Genomic DNA, 19,444 nt, shown 5'->3' on the forward strand with positions numbered 1-19,444 from the left:
GGAAAATGGCACTGTCGAGACTCATTCTAGTAGGATCCGAACTGGATTCTACGTAAAAGACATGGAAGATGTATACGCTATGCACTGTGATTACCCTAACAATATTAGCACCACCGTGTCCATGAAGAAGAGAAGCAAACAGAGGAAGGCGAGAGACACTAAAGAACATTTTGCAGTTGTTGTGGTAACAGTCTTTCCTCAATTTCCTATGTGATTTTCTCTTAAAAAGTATGGTTGGGAAGGTCTGCATGAGCCGTTCAACTTCAGCTTCAATGACCATTTTCAGTGGAACTAACATATATTCAGTGTTTCAAGCTTCCCTCCATCTTGCAACATCTACGATCAATTAAGGAGTGCACAACTCAGTAACAAAAATTCATCAGTCGATTCCTCATCATCTCCCCCATTGATTCGAATCTTCTCTCGAGAGATCTTACATCAATTGCTACCGATGCAAGGAGAGGAGTTCCTGATGCACGGTGAATTCAAATACACTGAAGCATGCAAGGAAACCGTACATTCAGGATATTGCTTTTGCATGAGCCAATACGCACGGGAACAATCTGCTTAAGTACTGCCTTAATCACTACCCAAAAACAGGATGCCAAAATGAAGACAAATGGGGCCTTCAGAGAGAAGAAATGAGGAGTTTCACTTTTTGATAAATTGCAAGCCGTTCTGGTTGGAATATCGCTCCATGAATCTCATGAATCTATCCCACTCTCTAGGCGACCGCATTATGTACTTTGCCTCGATCCCGGCTGGTTTCCCATTGACAAATTTAGCATTTACATCGACCGACTGAAGAACCCCTTCCTCATCAATCATGTAAAAGCCAGTGATGTCGCCAACATCACCAGATGCATCGAAGACAGAGGGCTGCTCAAACCTGAATGTAGCAACACCATTTGTACCGTCTCTTGATTTGGTCAGCCTAACATCAGGAATTGTCTGCTCGTCTGTCCCTTGAATGAACTGAATAGTGGGTTTTACCATCATAATAACAGGTCGAGATGTCCTCCCATTCACTTTTAAAGAGGCCCGTTGAGTGTGAGGCAGATGCAAAGTCTGGCCATGGAATGTGGAGCTTGCACTCCGATGAAGAGGTGAAGATATGAAACCTGGAGACCAAAGCAGAACATAGTTAGAATTATCGCATTAATGACAACTAGCTTATTTCTACCACTTCATATATATTTTCGAGCTCCTTGGCATTTTTCAAATATTTTAACAGTTAAATCCCAAACTTTTTATTGCTCAAAATATTGACAAAGTTAAGACTGAACTGGTAGGGTACGGATCCAGAAAATACTGTATTTCAGCTTTTTCACTTAATGATCTTCAAGCATAAAAAATCATCTGGGTAGTGTACAGAAGTATCTATCAGCTGGTTCCATTACATTATATGCTTTAAAGTTTGTATAATAATTCTCTGATCCTACTGAATGTATGTCACGTAATATAAAAGAGAAAGAAGAACTGCTGTACTAAATGTGATACGGCTTAAAATAGAGTGAGATAAGGACCAAACCATGACAGTGTCACTCTTAGTCAGTCACAAAGAAACTGTCATATGATTTTGTCATTAACAGTGACGAATTGCAGAACAGGATTTCGAAATCAAAATGATTAAAGCCTTTCCAGCCAAAAATTGCAGCAGCCTTGTCTTTTAGGATTCTTAGAGGAATTGGATCCATTAAGTAAGGTATACAATGCAACTTCAACTTCAACACCTTTCAGGAGCAAAAACAGTAAAGCCTAGGTGAAATTCCCACAATGAAAATAGGTTCCCTTCATGAAGTAGATCATGTTAGGAGTCCAAAAAATCAGGTAATACCAAGTACAACCAATAGGTGTTTTATCCTCACAGAGAGAGAGAGAGAGAGAGAGGTACAAAAATGACTCATGGACTGATCAATCGATAAGGATTGATGATCGACCACAATAAAAAGACAATGATCTGTTAAGAAAAGTAACTCCATTTTAATAGTCACAACTTCTATCCGTTGTTTGTACTTTGTGGTAGATTTAATTTGTCCTTTCTTTTTCTTGGTACATGATGTCATTCTCCAAGCACTTGCCATCCACAATTCAAGAAAATTTTCCCTTCCTGAGATCTCAGGTTCATATTAATCAAAATTTACAGGCATCATGCAAATCTAGACTCAAGGAGGCTTACAATATGCACAAATTCACATACATTTTGAACAATCTTGGTCAGAAGAAGTTCTCAATATGAGAATTTTATGTTTTTAAAAGTCCAGGTTTACAATTATCCTATTTCTACCACTTCAGACGAGGGCAAAAAAATTCCAAGCATAATGCATTGTATAATGCTTCACCATCTCTATCTTCTATAATGTTAAAGCAATGTCCCCTATTTTAGTATTTTTGAGAAATGTTGATACTCTTACGAAAGCAATCATCTGCTGCAATGGAGCCGCATTACATTTGCACTATTCTTCTTTCAGGAGCATCCACAGTCCTTGCTTACCCACTATATCTTCAACAAAAGTGCGAAATTCTCATTCAGCTGATACCTTAAGCTCTGACATTGCTTGGTTCACCAGCACATCTAGAGGCCTCTCTTAAATTCAGTTAAAAAAGTGTAATGCCAAGCCTAAAGTTTTAAATGCAAATGAAAAGGAAATATAGAACATCTTCTCAGATGAGCAGAAATCTTGTTCCTTTTCATGAAAACATGCACATCACATGAAAATTGAACCGCATTGATCAGTCACCGGATACTGAACACAGAAGCACAAATAGAATCATAGAAGATAAAGAGGACACTCCAAATATCACTTTGAGAAAAGCTGAACCGCCACATGCGGCACTCAAATTTCCAAAGAGGAAGGGAAGTCCAGGAACAAGAGTGAAGAATTTACCTGAGTGGGTGCGTGGCTGTTGCTGATGGTAGTAAGAGACTGGGGAAGAGAAAGAAAGAGACTGGAGAGATGCCATTGATGTGAGAGAGGAAGAGGGAGAGGAAGAGGGAGAGAGGGAGATTTGTCTTGAAAGGGTGTGGGATTTAGGAGGAATTGTCTTGTTGTAGAATTGTCAACCATTCACTCAACTTCAAAGACGTTCTTAGATTCTGGATAGATTGAGTGGAGAAGATAAAATCTGGCCACTGGGATTCTCTGCTCAGCGTGCACCATGCTCTACCTGGAAAAACAAGGGGCTTGTGGGATGTGGGCCGTCTCATTGGGCCTGGAAACCCACCGGTCTCACTCACTGAGATGCTCAGAAATGGTTTCAAGGCAACAACTTCCCCATATTTCAAATCCCAGATATACCAAGTTAATCAAGGAACATGTCCCCATGTTGGTGTCTTTCTCTCTTCCAGATGTTGGACCAACCTTTTCTGTCATGAACTTGCAATGGCATGGAGGCCCCTCTTGTTTGGTCCTAGGTCTCACTTGATTCCGTGTCAAATCGGGAGCCAGCTTCGTCCAGGTAAAAGTTAATATAGCAAAGATTCAACTTATGCGAACTTCGAGATCACTATGGATGAAAGTTAAGTATGTAAATAAATTTCAGGAGATTCATGTTAGATGGTCATCTAGATTATAAACCACAAAACCATATAGAAAAACTTCCATTGGTATTTAGCAAAAAAAAATGTGCACGTACCGAGAAAGGGAAAATTATTTAAAATTTTTTAAACTTATTATAATTTTGTCAAATTTAGTCATTAACCTTTTTAGTTATACCAATTAAGTCTATCCAACCAATTTTGATTAAAAATCACTTACGTAAATACATGTCATCCTACATAGTATGGCCAGTGCTGACATGAATTATTTTTTTTTTGAATTATTTTTTTCTCTTCTCTCTTCCATTTTCCTTTTCTTTTTTATTGTGGCTGACAAGGGCCACGACACCCTCACCCACCCTTGCCTAGATCTAGGCAAGGCCATTATAGCTGTGGGCAAGGCCAAACTCACCAAAATTTGAGCAAGGTTGCCTTCCCTAAACTATCGCGGCTGCAGGCAAGGCCATGGCAAGGCTAGCCTCACATAGATCTAGGTGAGAGCTTGGCGACCCTCACTAGCCATTATAATAATTATAAAAAAAAAAGTAAAGAAGGAAAAGAGAAGAATAAAATAAAAAATAAGGTAATAAAAATTCAAAAAAATTATTAAAAATTTCTACACATGTGCCGGCCATGTCAAGATGGCCAACATCCATGATTTTCAGCCAAAATTAGTTAAATAGACTCAATTGACAAAAAGTAAAAGGTTTATACTTTAATTGGCACAACTAAAAAAAGTTTATAATTAAATTGGTAAAATTGTAATAAATTTAGGACTTTTTTTTAATGATTTTCCCTATTGAAAAATCTCTCCCTAGTGGACCTAGCTCAAGTCTAGTATCAATATGATCCAAACTACTATAGAAAAGAGATTTGTGAATGTGGGTATAGAGGCCTTTTTTCTTTTTTTATTTTACTTTGTCGAAGGGTGTAGAGTTTACAACAGTGGTTTCTAACACAAGAAAGACAAGCCAAAAGACAGGACAAGAAGGCCCTTGTTCTTGGTATCTGATCAATCCTACTAGTGTAATACGAAACCAGTTAGTTCCTTCCCTTGCATGTGCCTCCTCTCTCTCTCTCTCTCTCTCTCTCTCTCTCTCTCTCTCTCTCTCTCTCTCTCTGTGATGTGGTGAGAACATGAACATCCATCCACAGTATAAAATACCCATTTTTTTCCTAGGATCATGAAAGGCTGTCTCGAGTACTAAAAGGCCCGGTTGTGGGTATAATGCCATGTGTAGAAGCACATCACAAGGGGTTCAATGTTCATGGCCAACTCTTCTTTTTCCCTTCCATTATTTTTTGATCTACAAATACAATCATAAACTGTAAATGACAGGAAAAAGAAGGGGGGAAAATTAATAATCTATAGTGAATGTCAGATGAAAGAGTCTCTCTCCAATAATAGGAATTGCAGAAATGTTGATCCCAGCCGTGGCCTCACATGGCCCCCATCCACTCCATTGCACATCCCACCCTTCAACCCCAGAAAATCAATTCGCATATTAAATTGTAACTGCACTAACCCACATGTGTGCATGTGAATCTCAATCCTTTTCTTTAAAAACAAAATAAAGGAAAAGATGTTTCTTTTGTCACCCACTTTCTCAGAACTAACCTTGGAGAAGATGGCTGTTGGTGGGCAGGCATCACTTTCTCCATTTCTTTCCTCTCTTTCTTTAATTTTTATATGTATTTAGCTGATTTTTCAGGAAAAAAAGAGAAATTAGAAGCTCACTTTCCTGCTTTCTGCTGCCTTCTACTTTAAGAACAAACCTGAGATTGGATTTCTCAGTTTCTATCCCTCTGGGAATCATCAATATATGTTTTAGCAAAAAAAAAAAAAATGGTATCATTTATACATTAGCTGCAAGTATATGTTGAACCAGCATTGCCTAGGTCGTGCCTCACTGTAGCTAATAAACACTCTACTTACTAGATGCAAACTGAATTAATCAATCTGAAAAGATCTGTATTTGTTAGAGTTTCCCCCCCTTTAAACCTTGCTAAATCTGCCATATTATATCAAATGAAAATACCTCCTTTACATACTGGTGAGGAATGCGATGTACTTTTTCATTTTCCCCCCTCAAAGCATACAAAACCTTGCCATTCAATGTCTCATTTTCTAGATTCTCCTTCATCATGTGTAATTACATATGTTACTAGACGGCGTTCCTCTAAAAACTCAAATAATTAGCATTTTAAAAGGAGGCTAAATTACAGTAATACGCATGAAAAGACAATAGTGGAAATTATAGACGTAGGTATTTCTCTTGTTGGGGGTTTTGCCTGTTTAACATGGATAGATTCCCATCTTTTGCCAGACAACTATAAAATGATAATCAAACAAAAGTCACCCTTTTTTTATTTCTATTTATTTTTTGGAGCTAAATTAACAGTAATCAAAAGGTTGTGGCTCCGATCTGGGCGAATTAAAATAACCTCAGCACAACGTGATCATTTCAATCAGTGCCTGAGAGTCTAACTGTTTTCGGTGGAATTATTGACACTCGAAGATAATGGCTCCGTTTGCTTTTACTCTAATAAAGAAATCATCACATATCAAAGCCCCTCCAATTATTTTAATGGGAATGTTAGATCTGTGTCCAATGATTCCTGAATGAATCCTTGTCATACTTAGAAGTTACCCTTTGATAGGGAAAAAAGTTTAAGAAAGATTAAACAATAGTAACAAACCTTTAATCATTTGGTGATGCGGCTCTGATTGGAATTCCAATTTTACGCACATTTTATGGTGTCTAAAGGGAACATAAGAACAATCACGGCAGTCCATGAAGCAGCCATTCCATGCTTCAAAATCACGGCAGCCAGAAAATGCTATTTTTCACTTTGTTTTGCCATAATAGAAAATGCTATTATTTGCTGCATCTAGAAAAGGACACCCTAGACACTAGCAGTTTTGTTAGGGCTACTACACCCTGCTCGACCAGTTCTTAAGTAATTCTGGTAAATTATTGGTATTTTGCACGGATAACCTGCTTTTGATTGGATCAAAGAGATAAATTCAGTTTATTGTGAGAGATGTACTAATAAAATATTATTACCATCTAACGATGACAATGGCGGCAACAACAAAAAAAGATGTTAACAAAATTCATCCGAAAACCCAAGAACAAACCAAAGTCACTAATATTGTTTTTGGATTAGAGTCCATTTTTAGTCCTCTCAAACTTTTGTTGTTCATGTAATTATTTAGTCCTCCAATTCTTATTTTGTACAATCAAGTTCTCTAAAAGCGGAATTAAGTAGTTAACCCATATCTATTCAATCACTTGAATTTCGTTTTAGCAGCAAAAGAAAAACAAGGTGAGATCATTTTTCTGATTTTAATAATATGGCAAACGCTAGCACTTCCTTTTGATATTTTATATTGCTGTTTTGTCTAATTGACTGGGAAAAACCACCACAAAATGGCAAAAGACAAGCGTAGAACACGGGATTTCTTTATTGCCATTTCAATGAGTTGACTAATTACCATGACAGAAGAAGAAGAAGAAGAAGAAGAAGGAGGAGGTGGTTGAAAAGGACAGAGCACTCAGTGGTAAGAAAAACACATTCTCAAACCATGTTTAATGTCGGGGAAGCTTCAAATGAGTCCAAAAATCTTCCGCAGTCCATTATTTGCACATGAACAGCCTGTTTGCACGACCCAAGACCTCACGAGCTCTCTCTCTCTCTCTCTCTCTCTGTGCATTAAAACTAATCAATCATCATTATCTTTTCCTCACATTCATGATCCCGACATACCAACTCCATCTGCTTTAAGCAATGTCTTCTCTTTGGAGCTAAGCTTCAAAGCACTCACTGATCACTCGCAGTCCTCCCACCTCCACTTCTCAGTCCCCCTTCACTAGCTGCTTCACCAAAACATCGAACCATTATGGTGGAATACGATTAAGCAGTGAAAGTTTTGAGAGAGTGCAGTGAACAGCAAAGGAAAAGAAAAGAAAATGCGGATTAAGGCTCAGTTTTTGCAGCCGTTCTTCTTCTGCTGTTGCTGCATTCTCTTCTCTTGTTTGGGTTCTGCCTCCACCGATGAAGCGGCGACCTTGTTATCGATAAAAGCCAGCCTCATCGATCCGATAAATAGTCTTCGAGATTGGGAATTGCCCAACAACTCGGCAGGCAACAGTGCAGGTCACTGTAACTGGACTGGTGTCCACTGCAACTCAAATGGAGCTGTCGAAGGACTAGATCTTTCACGGATGAATCTGAGCGGGAACATCTCGGACGACATACAGAGACTGCAGAGTCTTTCCCTCCTCAACATTTCTTGCAATAGCTTCACTTTGTTCCCGGAGTCTCTGACGAATCTGTCGTCGCTAAAGATTATTGATGTCAGCCAGAATTTCTTCATTACTAGCTTTCCGGCTGGTTTCGGAAGAATAGCTGGATTGACAATGCTCAATGCCTCGAGCAACAACTTCTCGGGATTGATTCCCGAGGATCTTGGCAATGTGAGCACATTGCAGAGCTTAGACCTTAGAGGGAATTTCTTTCAAGGGTCGATACCGAAGTCTTTCAAGAACCTGCAGAAGCTGAAGTTTCTCGGCCTTTCGGGGAACAATCTCACCGACCAGATTCCAGGAGAGCTCGGCCAACTCACTTCTCTGGAAAGCATTATTCTTGGGTACAACGAATTCACCGGTGGAATCCCAGCAGAGTTCGGAAATCTCACGAGTTTAAGGTGTCTCGATCTGGCGGTCGGGACTCTTGGCGGTCATATTCCTGCCACACTAGGGCAGCTTAGGCGGCTAGAAACTATGCTCTTGTTCAACAACAATTTCGAAGGTAGTATCCCACCAGAGATAGGAAGCATTGCATCATTGCAATTGCTTGATCTCTCTGACAACCTGTTATCAGGAGAAGTTCCTGCTGAAATAGCTCAACTGAAGAACTTACAGCTCTTGAATCTCATGTGCAACAACTTGTCTGGGCTGGTACCCCCGGGCATAGGTGGGTTGACACAATTGAAGGCTCTTAAGCTCTGGAACAATTCTTTATCTGGTCCATTGCCAAGTGATCTTGGCAAGAACTCGCCCTTGCAACAGCTGGACATCTCATCCAACTCTTTCTCCGGCGAGGTGCCGGGAAACTTGTGCAGCGGGGGGAATCTCACCAAACTCATCCTCTTCAACAATGCCCTCTCAGGTCCAATCCCAGTTAGCCTTTCGAGTTGCGCCTCCCTAGTTCGGGTTCGTATGCAGAATAATCTTCTATCAGGGACAATTCCGGGAGGATTTGGAAAGCTAGAGAAGCTTGAAAGGTTGGAGCTGGCAAATAACAGTCTTACAGGTCAAATACCTAATGACATCGCCTCTTCTCCATTGCTTTCTTTCATTGATCTCTCCATGAACAATTTCCAATCTTCCTTACCCTCCACAATTCTCTCCCTCCCCAACCTCCAAACCTTCAAGGCCTCGCACAATAATTTCGTGGGAGAAGTCCCAGACCAGTTCCAAGATTGCCCTTCCCTTTCGGAGCTGGATCTCTCTTCAAACCAGTTATCTGGCACCATCCCATCAAGCATTGCTTCCTGCGAAAGGTTGGTCAAGTTGAACCTGAGGAACAATCTATTAACTGGAGAGATCCCAACCGCCATCGCAATGATGCCCACTTTGGCAGTTTTAGATCTGTCAAACAACTCTTTGACGGGTGGAATACCTAAGAATTTTGGGATGTCGCCTGCCTTGGAAGTGATGAATGTTTCCTACAACCAGCTAAAAGGTCCGGTTCCGGAAAATGGCGTGTTAAGGACCATAAATACCGAAGATCTTGTGGGAAATGCCGGTCTCTGTGGCGGGGTCCTCCCTCCTTGCTCAGGAAGTATGGCATTGACGTCGAGTCGAAGGAGCTCACACACAAAGCACATCATTGCCGGGTGGATCATCGGTATATCGACAGCTCTGGCGATTGTCATAGCTCTTTTCGGCATGAGAACTCTCTATAGAAGGTGGTACTTGTCAAAAGGAAGTTGCTTTGGCGAAAAGCTTGAGTTGGAAAGCGGAGAGTGGCCATGGCGACTCATGGCATTCCAAAAGCTCAGGTTCACGAGTACTGATATCCTAGCTAGCCTTAAGGAATCGAACATCATCGGGGCCGGCGCCACAGGAACTGTTTACAAGGCCGAGATACCGAGGTCTAACATTGTTGTGGCCGTTAAAAAGCTCTGGAGATCTGGAACAGATATTGAAGCAGCAAGCGACGATGATCTTGTCAGGGAAGTGAGACTACTTGGGAGATTAAGGCACCGGAACATAGTACGTTTGCTCGGGTTTCTTCACAACAAGACTAATATGATGATCGTGTATGAGTTCATGCAAAATGGAAATCTTGGAGAAGCATTGCACGGGAAACAAGCGGGGAATCTGCTTGTGGATTGGGTCTCAAGGTACAATATAGCGCTTGGTGTCGCCCAAGGGCTTGCTTATCTCCACCATGATTGCCATCCCCCGATCATTCATCGAGATGTCAAGTCGACCAACATTTTGCTCGATGCAAACCTAGAAGCCAGAATTGCAGATTTTGGCTTGGCAAGAATGATGCTCCGGAAGAACGAAACAGTATCGGTAGTGGCAGGGTCCTATGGATACATTGCGCCCGGTAAGTTGATTATTACTCTCATAATCTTCCATTGAATTGATCAACTATCAGATCTTTCCAGCGTCCCAGTTAATAATCGTATTACCCTTGCAAAACAGCTACTAGTCAATGCTAAAAAGTGATGAAAGTATCACATATGCTCATCACCTTTCCTCTGGCTAACAATGCTGCAATTTTTTGATGTTCCCCGACAGAGTACGGATACACCATGAAGGTTGATGAAAAGATAGACATATACAGCTTCGGTGTCGTACTGTTGGAGCTCATCACAGGCAAAAGGCCTCTAGACCCCGAGTTCGGAGAATCCATTGACATTGCCGAGTGGATACGGAGGAAAATCAGGGACAACAGAGCTCTGGAAGAAGCTCTAGACCCCAATGTAGGAAACTGCAAGCATGTGCAGGAAGAGATGCTTTTGGTGCTCAGAATAGCGCTCCTTTGTACGGCAAAGCTACCAAGAGATAGGCCCTCCATGAGGGATGTCATAACCATGCTCGGAGAGGCAAAGCCTCGGAGGAAGAGCAGTAGCAATGGCGCCGCAATATATGAAGCTAGCAAAGACAAGCCAGTTTTCAGCACGTCACCTGTAAATGGCCTTCTCTAGGGACTGAGTTCTGAGCATTTGAGTTCCTTTTGGCTAATAGTTCCTTCAATTTTTCTCTGTATGTAGAATTTCTTAATTGAATGCTTGTAGCTACTGGTTCTGATATCTGTAGAGATCACCGGTATATGATCTAGGTACCCTTTTTTGCAAATAAAACTTCATTTTATATGTCCGTGTCCAGAATCACTGCAGCAGTACATTTTTAGAGCAACCATATCAACAAGAAAGGGTAGTGTCAAAAGTTAAATCATGGTTGCTCCTCTTGCAGCAGTACGTTTTTAGAGCAAATAAAACTTCATTCGCTCTCTCACTCTCTCTCACTCATATCAACAAGAAATAAGTTGCGAGAATATATGTACACACAACATACATAGGACATTCCAAAGTTTGATTTAACCGGCAGTGACAAAAGTTGGGAAAGGGTAGTGTCACCTCAACAAAAAAGAAAAAAGAAAAGGGACACCAAGAGGAGCAACCATGATTTTCAAAATGCTCCATTTATCCAGTCTTTTCATTTCCACAACCGTATAATGGGCAAGCTATACACACCGTTCACTCAAAAGTTCACAACCATGCTCTACAGGGACCTGGATAGCTTCAGAGCTACCCAGCTTAAGGTTAGCACTCATCAACAATGCTGTAAATATCATGATCATACAAAACCATGTACATGATCAAGTCTCAGAAAATTGACTCTGTAATTCAGTACCAAGTCCATTAGCCTCAGAAGTCCTCATAATTCGAAGTCTCTTCACAGAATTCACGAACATCCTGATATAAAAAGTTTAATTCCAGAATCAGATAGAAAGGATGGCATGCATAGAGAACAACTTAACCGAGAACACATACATAGATATCAATTTGTTGAACATTTTTTGTCACTACATCGCCTAGTCGGTGCTCTTCTAATGTCATGCACTAACCGCTTTTATCCACACAACCCCAAATATCCCAGAAGAAAAGCCATAGAGTATTAAAATAATGGTTCTCTTCTTCTCTTAATCTATGAGGTGATGCGGAAAACAGAAGCTAATCCTGAGGTTGATTTGTCACTACTTTTGCTAGAACTTTGTAGGATCAATCAACATGTATCCACCATGAAACCTTTTCTAGATGGAGAAAGGAAAGAAGCAGCTCTTATTGCCATCAAATTGGCAACAAAAACCACTGACAGCATCAGAACTACTGGAAAAAATCTAAGATATCCATAATCTGCAGGATAGCAAGTAGATTCCAGACAAGCACTGTACAAATACTGAAGCCAGGAAAGTATCTATGGGCTATACAACTCCCATTCTTTTCTTGTATGTACTGGCACCAATCAGCCAATCCTCAATAGTGCTTTGCCAAAGTACCAATAATCCCAACCAACTAGTCATTTCTCAATTGTGCTCTGCAAAAGTACTCACAATGATGTGACAGGGGTAATGACTTAAAGACTACGTTTACAGAATTTATTGGGAGGACCACAACTTTCATGGTCAAAGAACTGTCCTCGATACAAATTTTAACATGCTGCAGCTTGAATTTGCTGCCAGAGAGCTCAAACAATCTGGGCACTTGATGTAATATGCAGAATCTAAGATGATAAATAATTCCTGAATACTTTTCTCTCCTAGGATTTGGCCTGTTGACTCATATGAAGGCTGCTCCTTTGCATAAGAAACAAAAATTGCTCGCACCATCATATGCCAGGGTAGAATGAAAATAAAGATGCGAAACAGAACTTATGCACAGTGCCAACAAAATAAGATAATAGTAAATGCACAAAAGGAAAAAAAAAAAAAAAAAAAGAGCGGGAACCGTAAAGAAGAATTATTAGTAAGGAATGCTTCTCCTTCTCCTATGTGTAATATAGTGAATTGCAAAAGGAGCGCACTATTTTTCTTTTTTCAAGAAATCTTTCTCTTCATTCAACTTAATTTGTTCATAAAGTGCTTCTGGCAATGGTTCCGATGCGGCATGGTCTCAGCAAGAATGATTAAATATTTCCACTTGGGCTTCAAAGCTTAAATATGAAAAATGCCAAATGCCAAAATGAATTGGTGCAGGACTTGCATAAGGTAACACACAATATAAACAATCAAAATGAAAGTACCACCGGGCTACATACCTCCAAGGAACATCTCCAATAAGCATCCAATCTCCATCTTTGTCTTCATAAGTAAGAACATAACCAGATGAACCATCCAACAATTTTGAGGCACTTGTTGCTCGTACCAATCCATGATACATCAACCTATTTGAACCTATAATCCAAACACACCACATTTACACAGGTTGCAAACCATATACCAATACTAAGTCCATGTAGTTCCGATCAAGGATCTTCAAAGGGTCTATAAACCCAAACTCCAATTGAACTCATTATATTGGCTATTGTTGAGACCCAATCAAGGTGCAATGGATCACGTGGAAAGTATTGATACTTCAAAATAGTTTCAATAGGAAGATGACCAATAATGACCACCAACTATTAGAATTCATAATGCCCTGATGCAAAATCAGCAAGCAACAGAAGAAAAACTTACGTGGTGCGTTGACTTTTGTAGTGGGATGATCAAACATATCCTCCAATGTCTCTGCTAAACTCTCATAGCATTGATGTGCATTTAGATCTACCTTCCTTCCAATTGCAACTCCATCCATATTGACCTTTACAAAAGGAGAAGTTTTGGGGCACGATACCTTCATGGAGTTACTGCTTTTGTCATTTCTGGCATTATTGATCTTCTCTAACACAGCAAGCTTGCTATCATTTTTCTCAACTACGGGGTCAAACTCTCCAGTTGAAGTAGATTTTGGAGTGTTAATAAAGACGTTCATTCTGTGAGTTTTGAGGGGAGGCCATCCCACTACCTGACTGCTCAAGAATTGTGTAACAGCAGGAAACATACATACATAAGTGATAGAACTGTGCACGATATCAAACTCCAACAGAATGGTCAACTATATATGCAATAAGAAATCTCTCTAATGTAAATGAAAAATGCAAAGATCATCCATTCATCTAACTCTCAATATTCATACATGGCCAAGAAAGGTCACCTATGCTGCAATTTTATGGACTCTGCCCTCTTGGCAAGGGCGAAAAACTTTTCAGGGAAAACAAGTAGAACAAAAGGGAAAGGAAGCTTGCATGAACCACTCAAACACACTAGCTCAATTGCTAGATCAGATACCGCATTAATGTCCAAAGAACATTTCATGGTCTCCGATAGTCAACAGCTATTGCAACTAAAATGCAGCAATGAAAACATGACAGATCAAAATAAAGATAAGATGTCCCTGTAGTTATTTTGGCCAGTAATATATCACCATTTTCTCTGGTCAAGAATTTGATTCCCACAAATGAATGAGCTACTTCCTATTGAATTTCTATGTTTCAATTTTGGGAACTGAAGCAAAGAAAGAAAATTTAACTGGAGCTAGTTTACTCCTGTACTTGGCAACTCTGCAGCAAAGTGAAACCACACAAGAAAAAAAAAAAAAAAAAAAAAACTAGATCCCAAGTAAAACCCCTCATAACCAAGCTTATATTTCACTCTCAGAAGTAGAAGGGAAGATATGCTGATTTCTACGTGCAGAGTACTGGTTTCCGAACTCAACATAGGCGGTTCTAGCCTTCCTTCGTCATTACCTTTCTGAATTTCTCATCAAGAATACAGAAGAACAAAAGGAAGGAAAAGAGTGGAAATGTGTTTTTATCCCTCCTCTTCCCTTGCAACTTAAATACCTAAAAATAGTTCCGTTTTTTTTCCTTCCCTTGAACATCCCCCTGGTCCAAACGCAACGTTCTGCAAACTTTTGTGGAAAATATCATATTTCAATTATTAGATTTATCTTCCCATTACATTAATTTCCATTTTCCGTTATCTCCTTGGTTATCTCTAAAGTCGCAGAAGGAAATGGACAACAATTATACACCCTTCAATCTGGCCTTTCCAGCAACCAAAGCTATAACTGTTATAGACAAGGGATAAACAGCCGCAATCTTTCATTTTGAGGGTATATCCAAATTGCTCAAGAAATGTTTCCACTTGGACTGATCTTCCAACTTCTTTAAACCAAGCACAGAGACACGAATGATAAGTACCAAAGACCTGCTGCCCCCGACCAAAAAAAAAAAAAAAAAATTCTTTTCCTCCCAAGGAATCTATCAAAATCAGAGAAGGAAAACCAATGCCCCATGACTACTGGTGTCCGGGGAGGACTCCCCTAATTTCACAAGATCATGACAGTTGCCCGTCCCACAACAATCGGGCAATTACCGGGACCTTCGCTAGAACTTGAATAGACGAACTCGCTACCTGAACGCAGCATGATCATGATTTTTTTAACAACTAGCCTTGAGGCTCGGTTCCTTCATCGCTCATGTGACAGAAAAATAGGCAGAAATGCCACAAGAAATGTGAATTTACAACCCACGAGATTCATCTCATCAAAGATCATACACAACATGCCAAAACCAAAACAGACAACCATCAGCTCGACGAAACGCACTACAAGCGGAAACGATCGGCAAGCATACTGCACGGAACCGGACCTACATGCCGAGGACTCGCACAAATTGTCACCGACACGCGCGTCGGAAGTAGCACAGAAGCAAGTACCTGGAAGCAGTAGGAGCGGCCACGGAATCCGCGCCCCTCTTAGTCCCCGCGCCGCCCTCCGCCCGGCTGAGCGTGGACGAACAAGACGACGACGACGACGCCGACGCCGACGCCGGCAGCGGCGGCGGGGGCGGCGAGGGGGAGGCGGGGACGAAGGAAGGCAGGTCCTGGCGGTCAGGATGACGGGGCCGGGCCGCGGGGACTTGAAGGGGCGGGAGTCGCCGACCCCGAGGGTCAGCCCGAGGGCCAGCTCGTCCGGGGTCGAGGAGCCCTCCGACGAGGAGGCGACGTAGTCGTCGTCCCCCTTTGACCCGGTCAGCTCCGCCGCCGGCGACGCCGCCTCGCCGGCGCTGTCTCCTTGCATTTCTTCGACGGCGGAGGAAGGGAGATAGAGAGAGAGAGAGACTTGCAGAGATGCGGAGAAGAACGCGTTTAGAGAGAGAAAGAGAGAGGACTTTAGAGAGAGAAGTGAATTTGAAGGCGAGGAGGAGGAGGAGGAGGAGGAGGAGGAGGAGAAGCAGGCAGCTGCAAGCAGGTGACAGGAAAGAGAGAGGGAAACGACGGGCGACGGAAACGAACAAGGAGAATTCTTTCTTCTCTTTTGCTCTCTTTTTTTTTTTTTTTTTCTTTTTCTTTAGGGGTTTCAAAAAAAAATTAAAATTATTTCGTATTGCGATTCTTTTTTATGTTATGTAAAAATATTTTTTTGATGAATAACGTAAAAGAATTCTCCATCGTTAATCATTTTATATACCCGAATCATTTAAACTTTTTTAAAGATCGCCCTTTTTTGACTGGGTTTGGAATATCCTGTTCCGCTATCTAAGCTCAATTCTTTCTTGGATGGAACTGCTACACGATAAGATGTTATGGTTGTCGCACGGCTGTTTGCCGACAACACGGGTCTCCCCAAAGTCGAAAGGAAAAAAAAAATATCTGATTATGAATGAATAGATAAAATTCAAATAGAATTGATAAAAAGTCATGGATATTTTTTCCAAGTAAAGTGATCATTAATAAGAAAGTGAAAAGGAGAAAAAAAAATAGTGATGTGATCATTAATGATAAGAGAGAGGAGACAGCTAGAAATGCCCCATCTAAGCAAAAATTTGCCAAAAAGTCGGAGCTCAAATATTGCTCCATTAAGTCGTGATTTTACACTAGATGGACATATCACCAAACTGGTAGAAAAAGCTTTCTTCGACATAAGTCATGTCGATTCCTTTTAGGGAGACTTATTTGTTAGGCTAGACTGTTGCTTCAACGTACGGTAGTCCGATAGCGAGCAACGGAATGTTTGCCCTCGTGTTCCTTGTGCGATACTGTAACCCTTTTACTTGGTCAATTAAACATCGAATACATCAATCATTGAAATCGTTTCGACGAATGAGAAACGCGACTCATAAAAGTTGTTGAGCTGCCTTTATAAGTAACTTTCAAAAACTATTTGTAGATACGAGCTGAAATGCCATGTATAACCAAGCACCACCGAAAATTCTAAAATTCTGTCCAATTTTTATGTAAAGTTATGTGCCAAGCTTTATAGGGTGTGAAAAACTTGATTCAGGATAAGGAAAAGAAATCAAAGAACATATGTAGTGTAGTGAGATATAAAGTAAATAAAAAATAAAAAAGAAGTTGATGCTTCAAATTGGTGAAGTAGCATATGATATGATATAATATATATATATATATGTATGTATGTATATATATATATATATATAATTGAATTATGGAGAAAGAGAAGGAAGTTAGGTGGAGAGATGGTGGGGTTGGGAAGATTGATGGGGGTGATGTTTTGGGGGGGGGGAGTGGGGCCTCCTTGTCTCCTCAATGCGCCCCCCCGAAATCGATTGGTCTTGTTTGCCCATTCTTTTCCTCATCGACTCTGGCGGTTCCAAGAGTCGCTCCATCTCCACTTCAAGTTTTATTTTATTAAAAGTTGAAATGCCAAAAAAAAAGAAAACTCCAAATTGATAATTTTATCCTTGAAAATTCAAAATTAATACTTAATTTTTCATTAAATTTTTCTATCAAATTACAAAATTAGATGACATACAAGAGTTAGCAGATATACCGATTTAGTGTTTTACCATATGTTTGTCATAGATGTATTAATTTGTGATTTTTGTAGTATTAATCCAATTTAATGAAAATTAGCAAAGATAAATTTGTCAAAGATATATTAGTTTGAGATTTTTTGTAGTCAAGAACTTAATTGAGATAAATTTTTCATATATGTAGATGTTTTGACGTTTTTGGTCGTCAAAAAATTAATTTGAGGTGAAATTATTATATATTTACCAATTTGAGATTTTTCATAACATTAACTATTTTTATTAACGAATATTCCCGAGATTCTATAAACTAAAAGTACTTATTTAGCTATCTCAATAATAAAATGCGTGTTTTATATTCCACTTATTTTATCAAGATTGGAACAAGGAGGGTGAACGACTAACCCCACTTTCATGACATTGCCACCGCGTTCATACCCAACACCTTTTTTTTCTCATCAAATTACAAGACATCTGTTAATGATACTTAATCGCTCGAAAATCGAGCTTAACATAAACTACCAGTTGGCTCGGAAACAAAAACACTCGATGAAACCTAGCATGGAATTAATCTCTCGTTTTTCGACTTACTTTAGTAAATCGGGGGTTTATGGTCTATAATTTATAAAAAATAAATAGAGAAAAGACAAATCATGAAACCTTGGAGGAGCTCCAAAATGTGATCATTTGTCGTCACGAAGTGGAGCATCTGGAAGATGCCAAAATAGGGACAGAAAAGAAAGTTGAGAAAGCAGGACTAGGAGGAGCGGGGACCAGCAAAGCAACCAGCACACTAACGTGATTCCACCTACAATCCGACAGGGCGGGCCCGCCATTTCCATTTCCCCCACAGCTCGACGCGTCCGAGACGGCGACGGGCGATATTTGTCCGCCCCGTCCGAACCGTTTGATCCTGTGGATCTCATAAAAAAAAAAAAGAATCGAACTTACACGACGATAGTGGCCGCGGTATTATCCACGTATGATTTTGAATTCACGCAATGACTTTTCGTTACGTGTCCATTTTGCGCATGACTGAGGTTTTCTCATTAAAATAAGTGGTGGTGTCTAAAAACTTGCCGGTTACAAGAGGGACTCCAGGTCAGGGGAGAGTAGGATTACATTTTATGAATAATCGAATGTACAGCCGGTGAGCGTAGAAATCAATCGCCTGCGTCGCTGTCTTGAACTTATTCGGTTCTTTCGTGCGCTCTGCCGACAAGTGAAATAGAATAATAAACCCGAATTCAGTTGCGGTTGGGAAAGACGCGAAGGTCTTCTTCGTATGGAGGGAAAAAGCGCTGTCCATTGACGAAGGAACACGCGTTAATAAAACCGTTTTTAGTTAAGGCGAAACTACTTAGCCACAAGAATATTATCACGATAACTTTTACAGTTAATATCCCAAAAAACAATCCAAAACTAATATATTTATAACAAATATATTTTGAATTAATTTTTTATTATCAAAAATCCCAAATTGATGCACCCGTGACATATTTAACTTAAATTAATTTTTTTGACTATAAAAAATCTCATAATGATATATTTGTGATGAATTTACTTTCAATTAGTTTCCATTAAATTTGATTAATACCATAAGAAACTACAGATCGATAAACCTGTGACAAATGAAAAGTAAAACCCCAATCCGGTAAATCCGTCAACTATCACATCTTCCACCTATCGCAACCTAACCTCAAGTGAAATACCTAGATTTAGCTAATAAATTACTAAGCCTAAACTTAGTTTTGGCTCTCCCAAAGTAAATTAACAATGGAATTATTTTATTCTTACAAACAAGAGATTTTGAGTCAATTAATGCACTTTAAAAATGTTTATCAAGCAACTTGAGTTCAATTTATTACTCCCTAACATGTGAAGTAATTATACTGATGGGCACTCTTCAATTTAACACCCAATAAAATAATAAATAAATTGCAATACTTATCTCATAACAACAAAATGATCTGCAATGTTAGCTTAAACTTCACATCAATAACCC

At 39.9% G+C, this 19,444-nt stretch overlaps 3 protein-coding genes across 3 annotated transcripts; 1 reads left to right on the forward strand and 2 right to left on the reverse strand.

Annotated features, from left to right (window-relative positions):
* Positions 1-362: 362 nt before the first annotated feature.
* LOC104425224 (photosystem II reaction center Psb28 protein) lies at positions 363-3,123 on the reverse strand. The gene is made up of 2 exons (XM_010037850.3): positions 2,889-3,123; positions 363-1,121 (listed from the first exon to the last, which is right to left on the reverse strand). Exons 1-2 carry the CDS (start codon positions 2,962-2,964, stop codon positions 652-654), a joined length of 546 nt encoding a protein of 181 aa, XP_010036152.1. The 5' UTR covers positions 2,965-3,123; the 3' UTR covers positions 363-651.
* Positions 3,124-7,199: 4,076 nt separating this feature from the next.
* Positions 7,200-10,941, forward strand: LOC104425225 (MDIS1-interacting receptor like kinase 1). Its single transcript, XM_010037851.3, has 2 exons — positions 7,200-10,165; positions 10,360-10,941. Exons 1-2 carry the CDS (start codon positions 7,513-7,515, stop codon positions 10,767-10,769), a joined length of 3,063 nt encoding a protein of 1,020 aa, XP_010036153.2. The 5' UTR covers positions 7,200-7,512; the 3' UTR covers positions 10,770-10,941.
* A 195-nt stretch (positions 10,942-11,136) lies between these two features.
* LOC104425226 lies at positions 11,137-18,275 on the reverse strand. The gene is made up of 5 exons (XM_010037852.3): positions 18,238-18,275; positions 15,383-16,060; positions 13,301-13,632; positions 12,883-13,018; positions 11,137-11,540 (listed from the first exon to the last, which is right to left on the reverse strand). Exons 1-5 carry the CDS (start codon positions 18,273-18,275, stop codon positions 11,444-11,446), a joined length of 1,281 nt encoding a protein of 426 aa, XP_010036154.2. The 3' UTR covers positions 11,137-11,443.
* Between the last annotated feature and the right edge of the window lie 1,169 nt (positions 18,276-19,444).

Source organism: Eucalyptus grandis, chromosome 11 (assembly GCF_016545825.1).
Source record: "Eucalyptus grandis isolate ANBG69807.140 chromosome 11, ASM1654582v1, whole genome shotgun sequence".
NCBI classification, from domain to species: domain Eukaryota; kingdom Viridiplantae; phylum Streptophyta; class Magnoliopsida; order Myrtales; family Myrtaceae; genus Eucalyptus; species Eucalyptus grandis.

What these genes read in the sequence shown, in the direction of transcription:
- LOC104425224 (XM_010037850.3), bottom strand. Translation starts at nt 2,964, where the DNA reads ATGGCATCTCTCCAGTCTCTTTCTTTCTCTTCCCCAGTCTCTTACTAC. An exon ending in ACAGCCACGCACCCACTCAG is followed by an intron (nt 1,122 to 2,888) that starts GTAAATTCTTCA and finishes TTTGGTCTCCAG; the next exon opens with GTTTCATATCTTCACCTCTT.
- LOC104425225 (XM_010037851.3), top strand. Translation starts at nt 7,513, where the DNA reads ATGCGGATTAAGGCTCAGTTTTTGCAGCCGTTCTTCTTCTGCTGTTGC. An exon ending in CTATGGATACATTGCGCCCG is followed by an intron (nt 10,166 to 10,359) that starts GTAAGTTGATTA and finishes GTTCCCCGACAG; the next exon opens with AGTACGGATACACCATGAAG.
- LOC104425226 (XM_010037852.3), bottom strand. Translation starts at nt 18,275, where the DNA reads ATGGCGGGCCCGCCCTGTCGGATTGTAGGTGGAATCAC. An exon ending in CGGATTGTAGGTGGAATCAC is followed by an intron (nt 16,061 to 18,237) that starts GTTAGTGTGCTG and finishes AACATAAAAAAG; the next exon opens with AATCGCAATACGAAATAATT. An exon ending in GCCGCTCCTACTGCTTCCAG is followed by an intron (nt 13,633 to 15,382) that starts GTACTTGCTTCT and finishes ATTCTTGAGCAG; the next exon opens with TCAGGTAGTGGGATGGCCTC.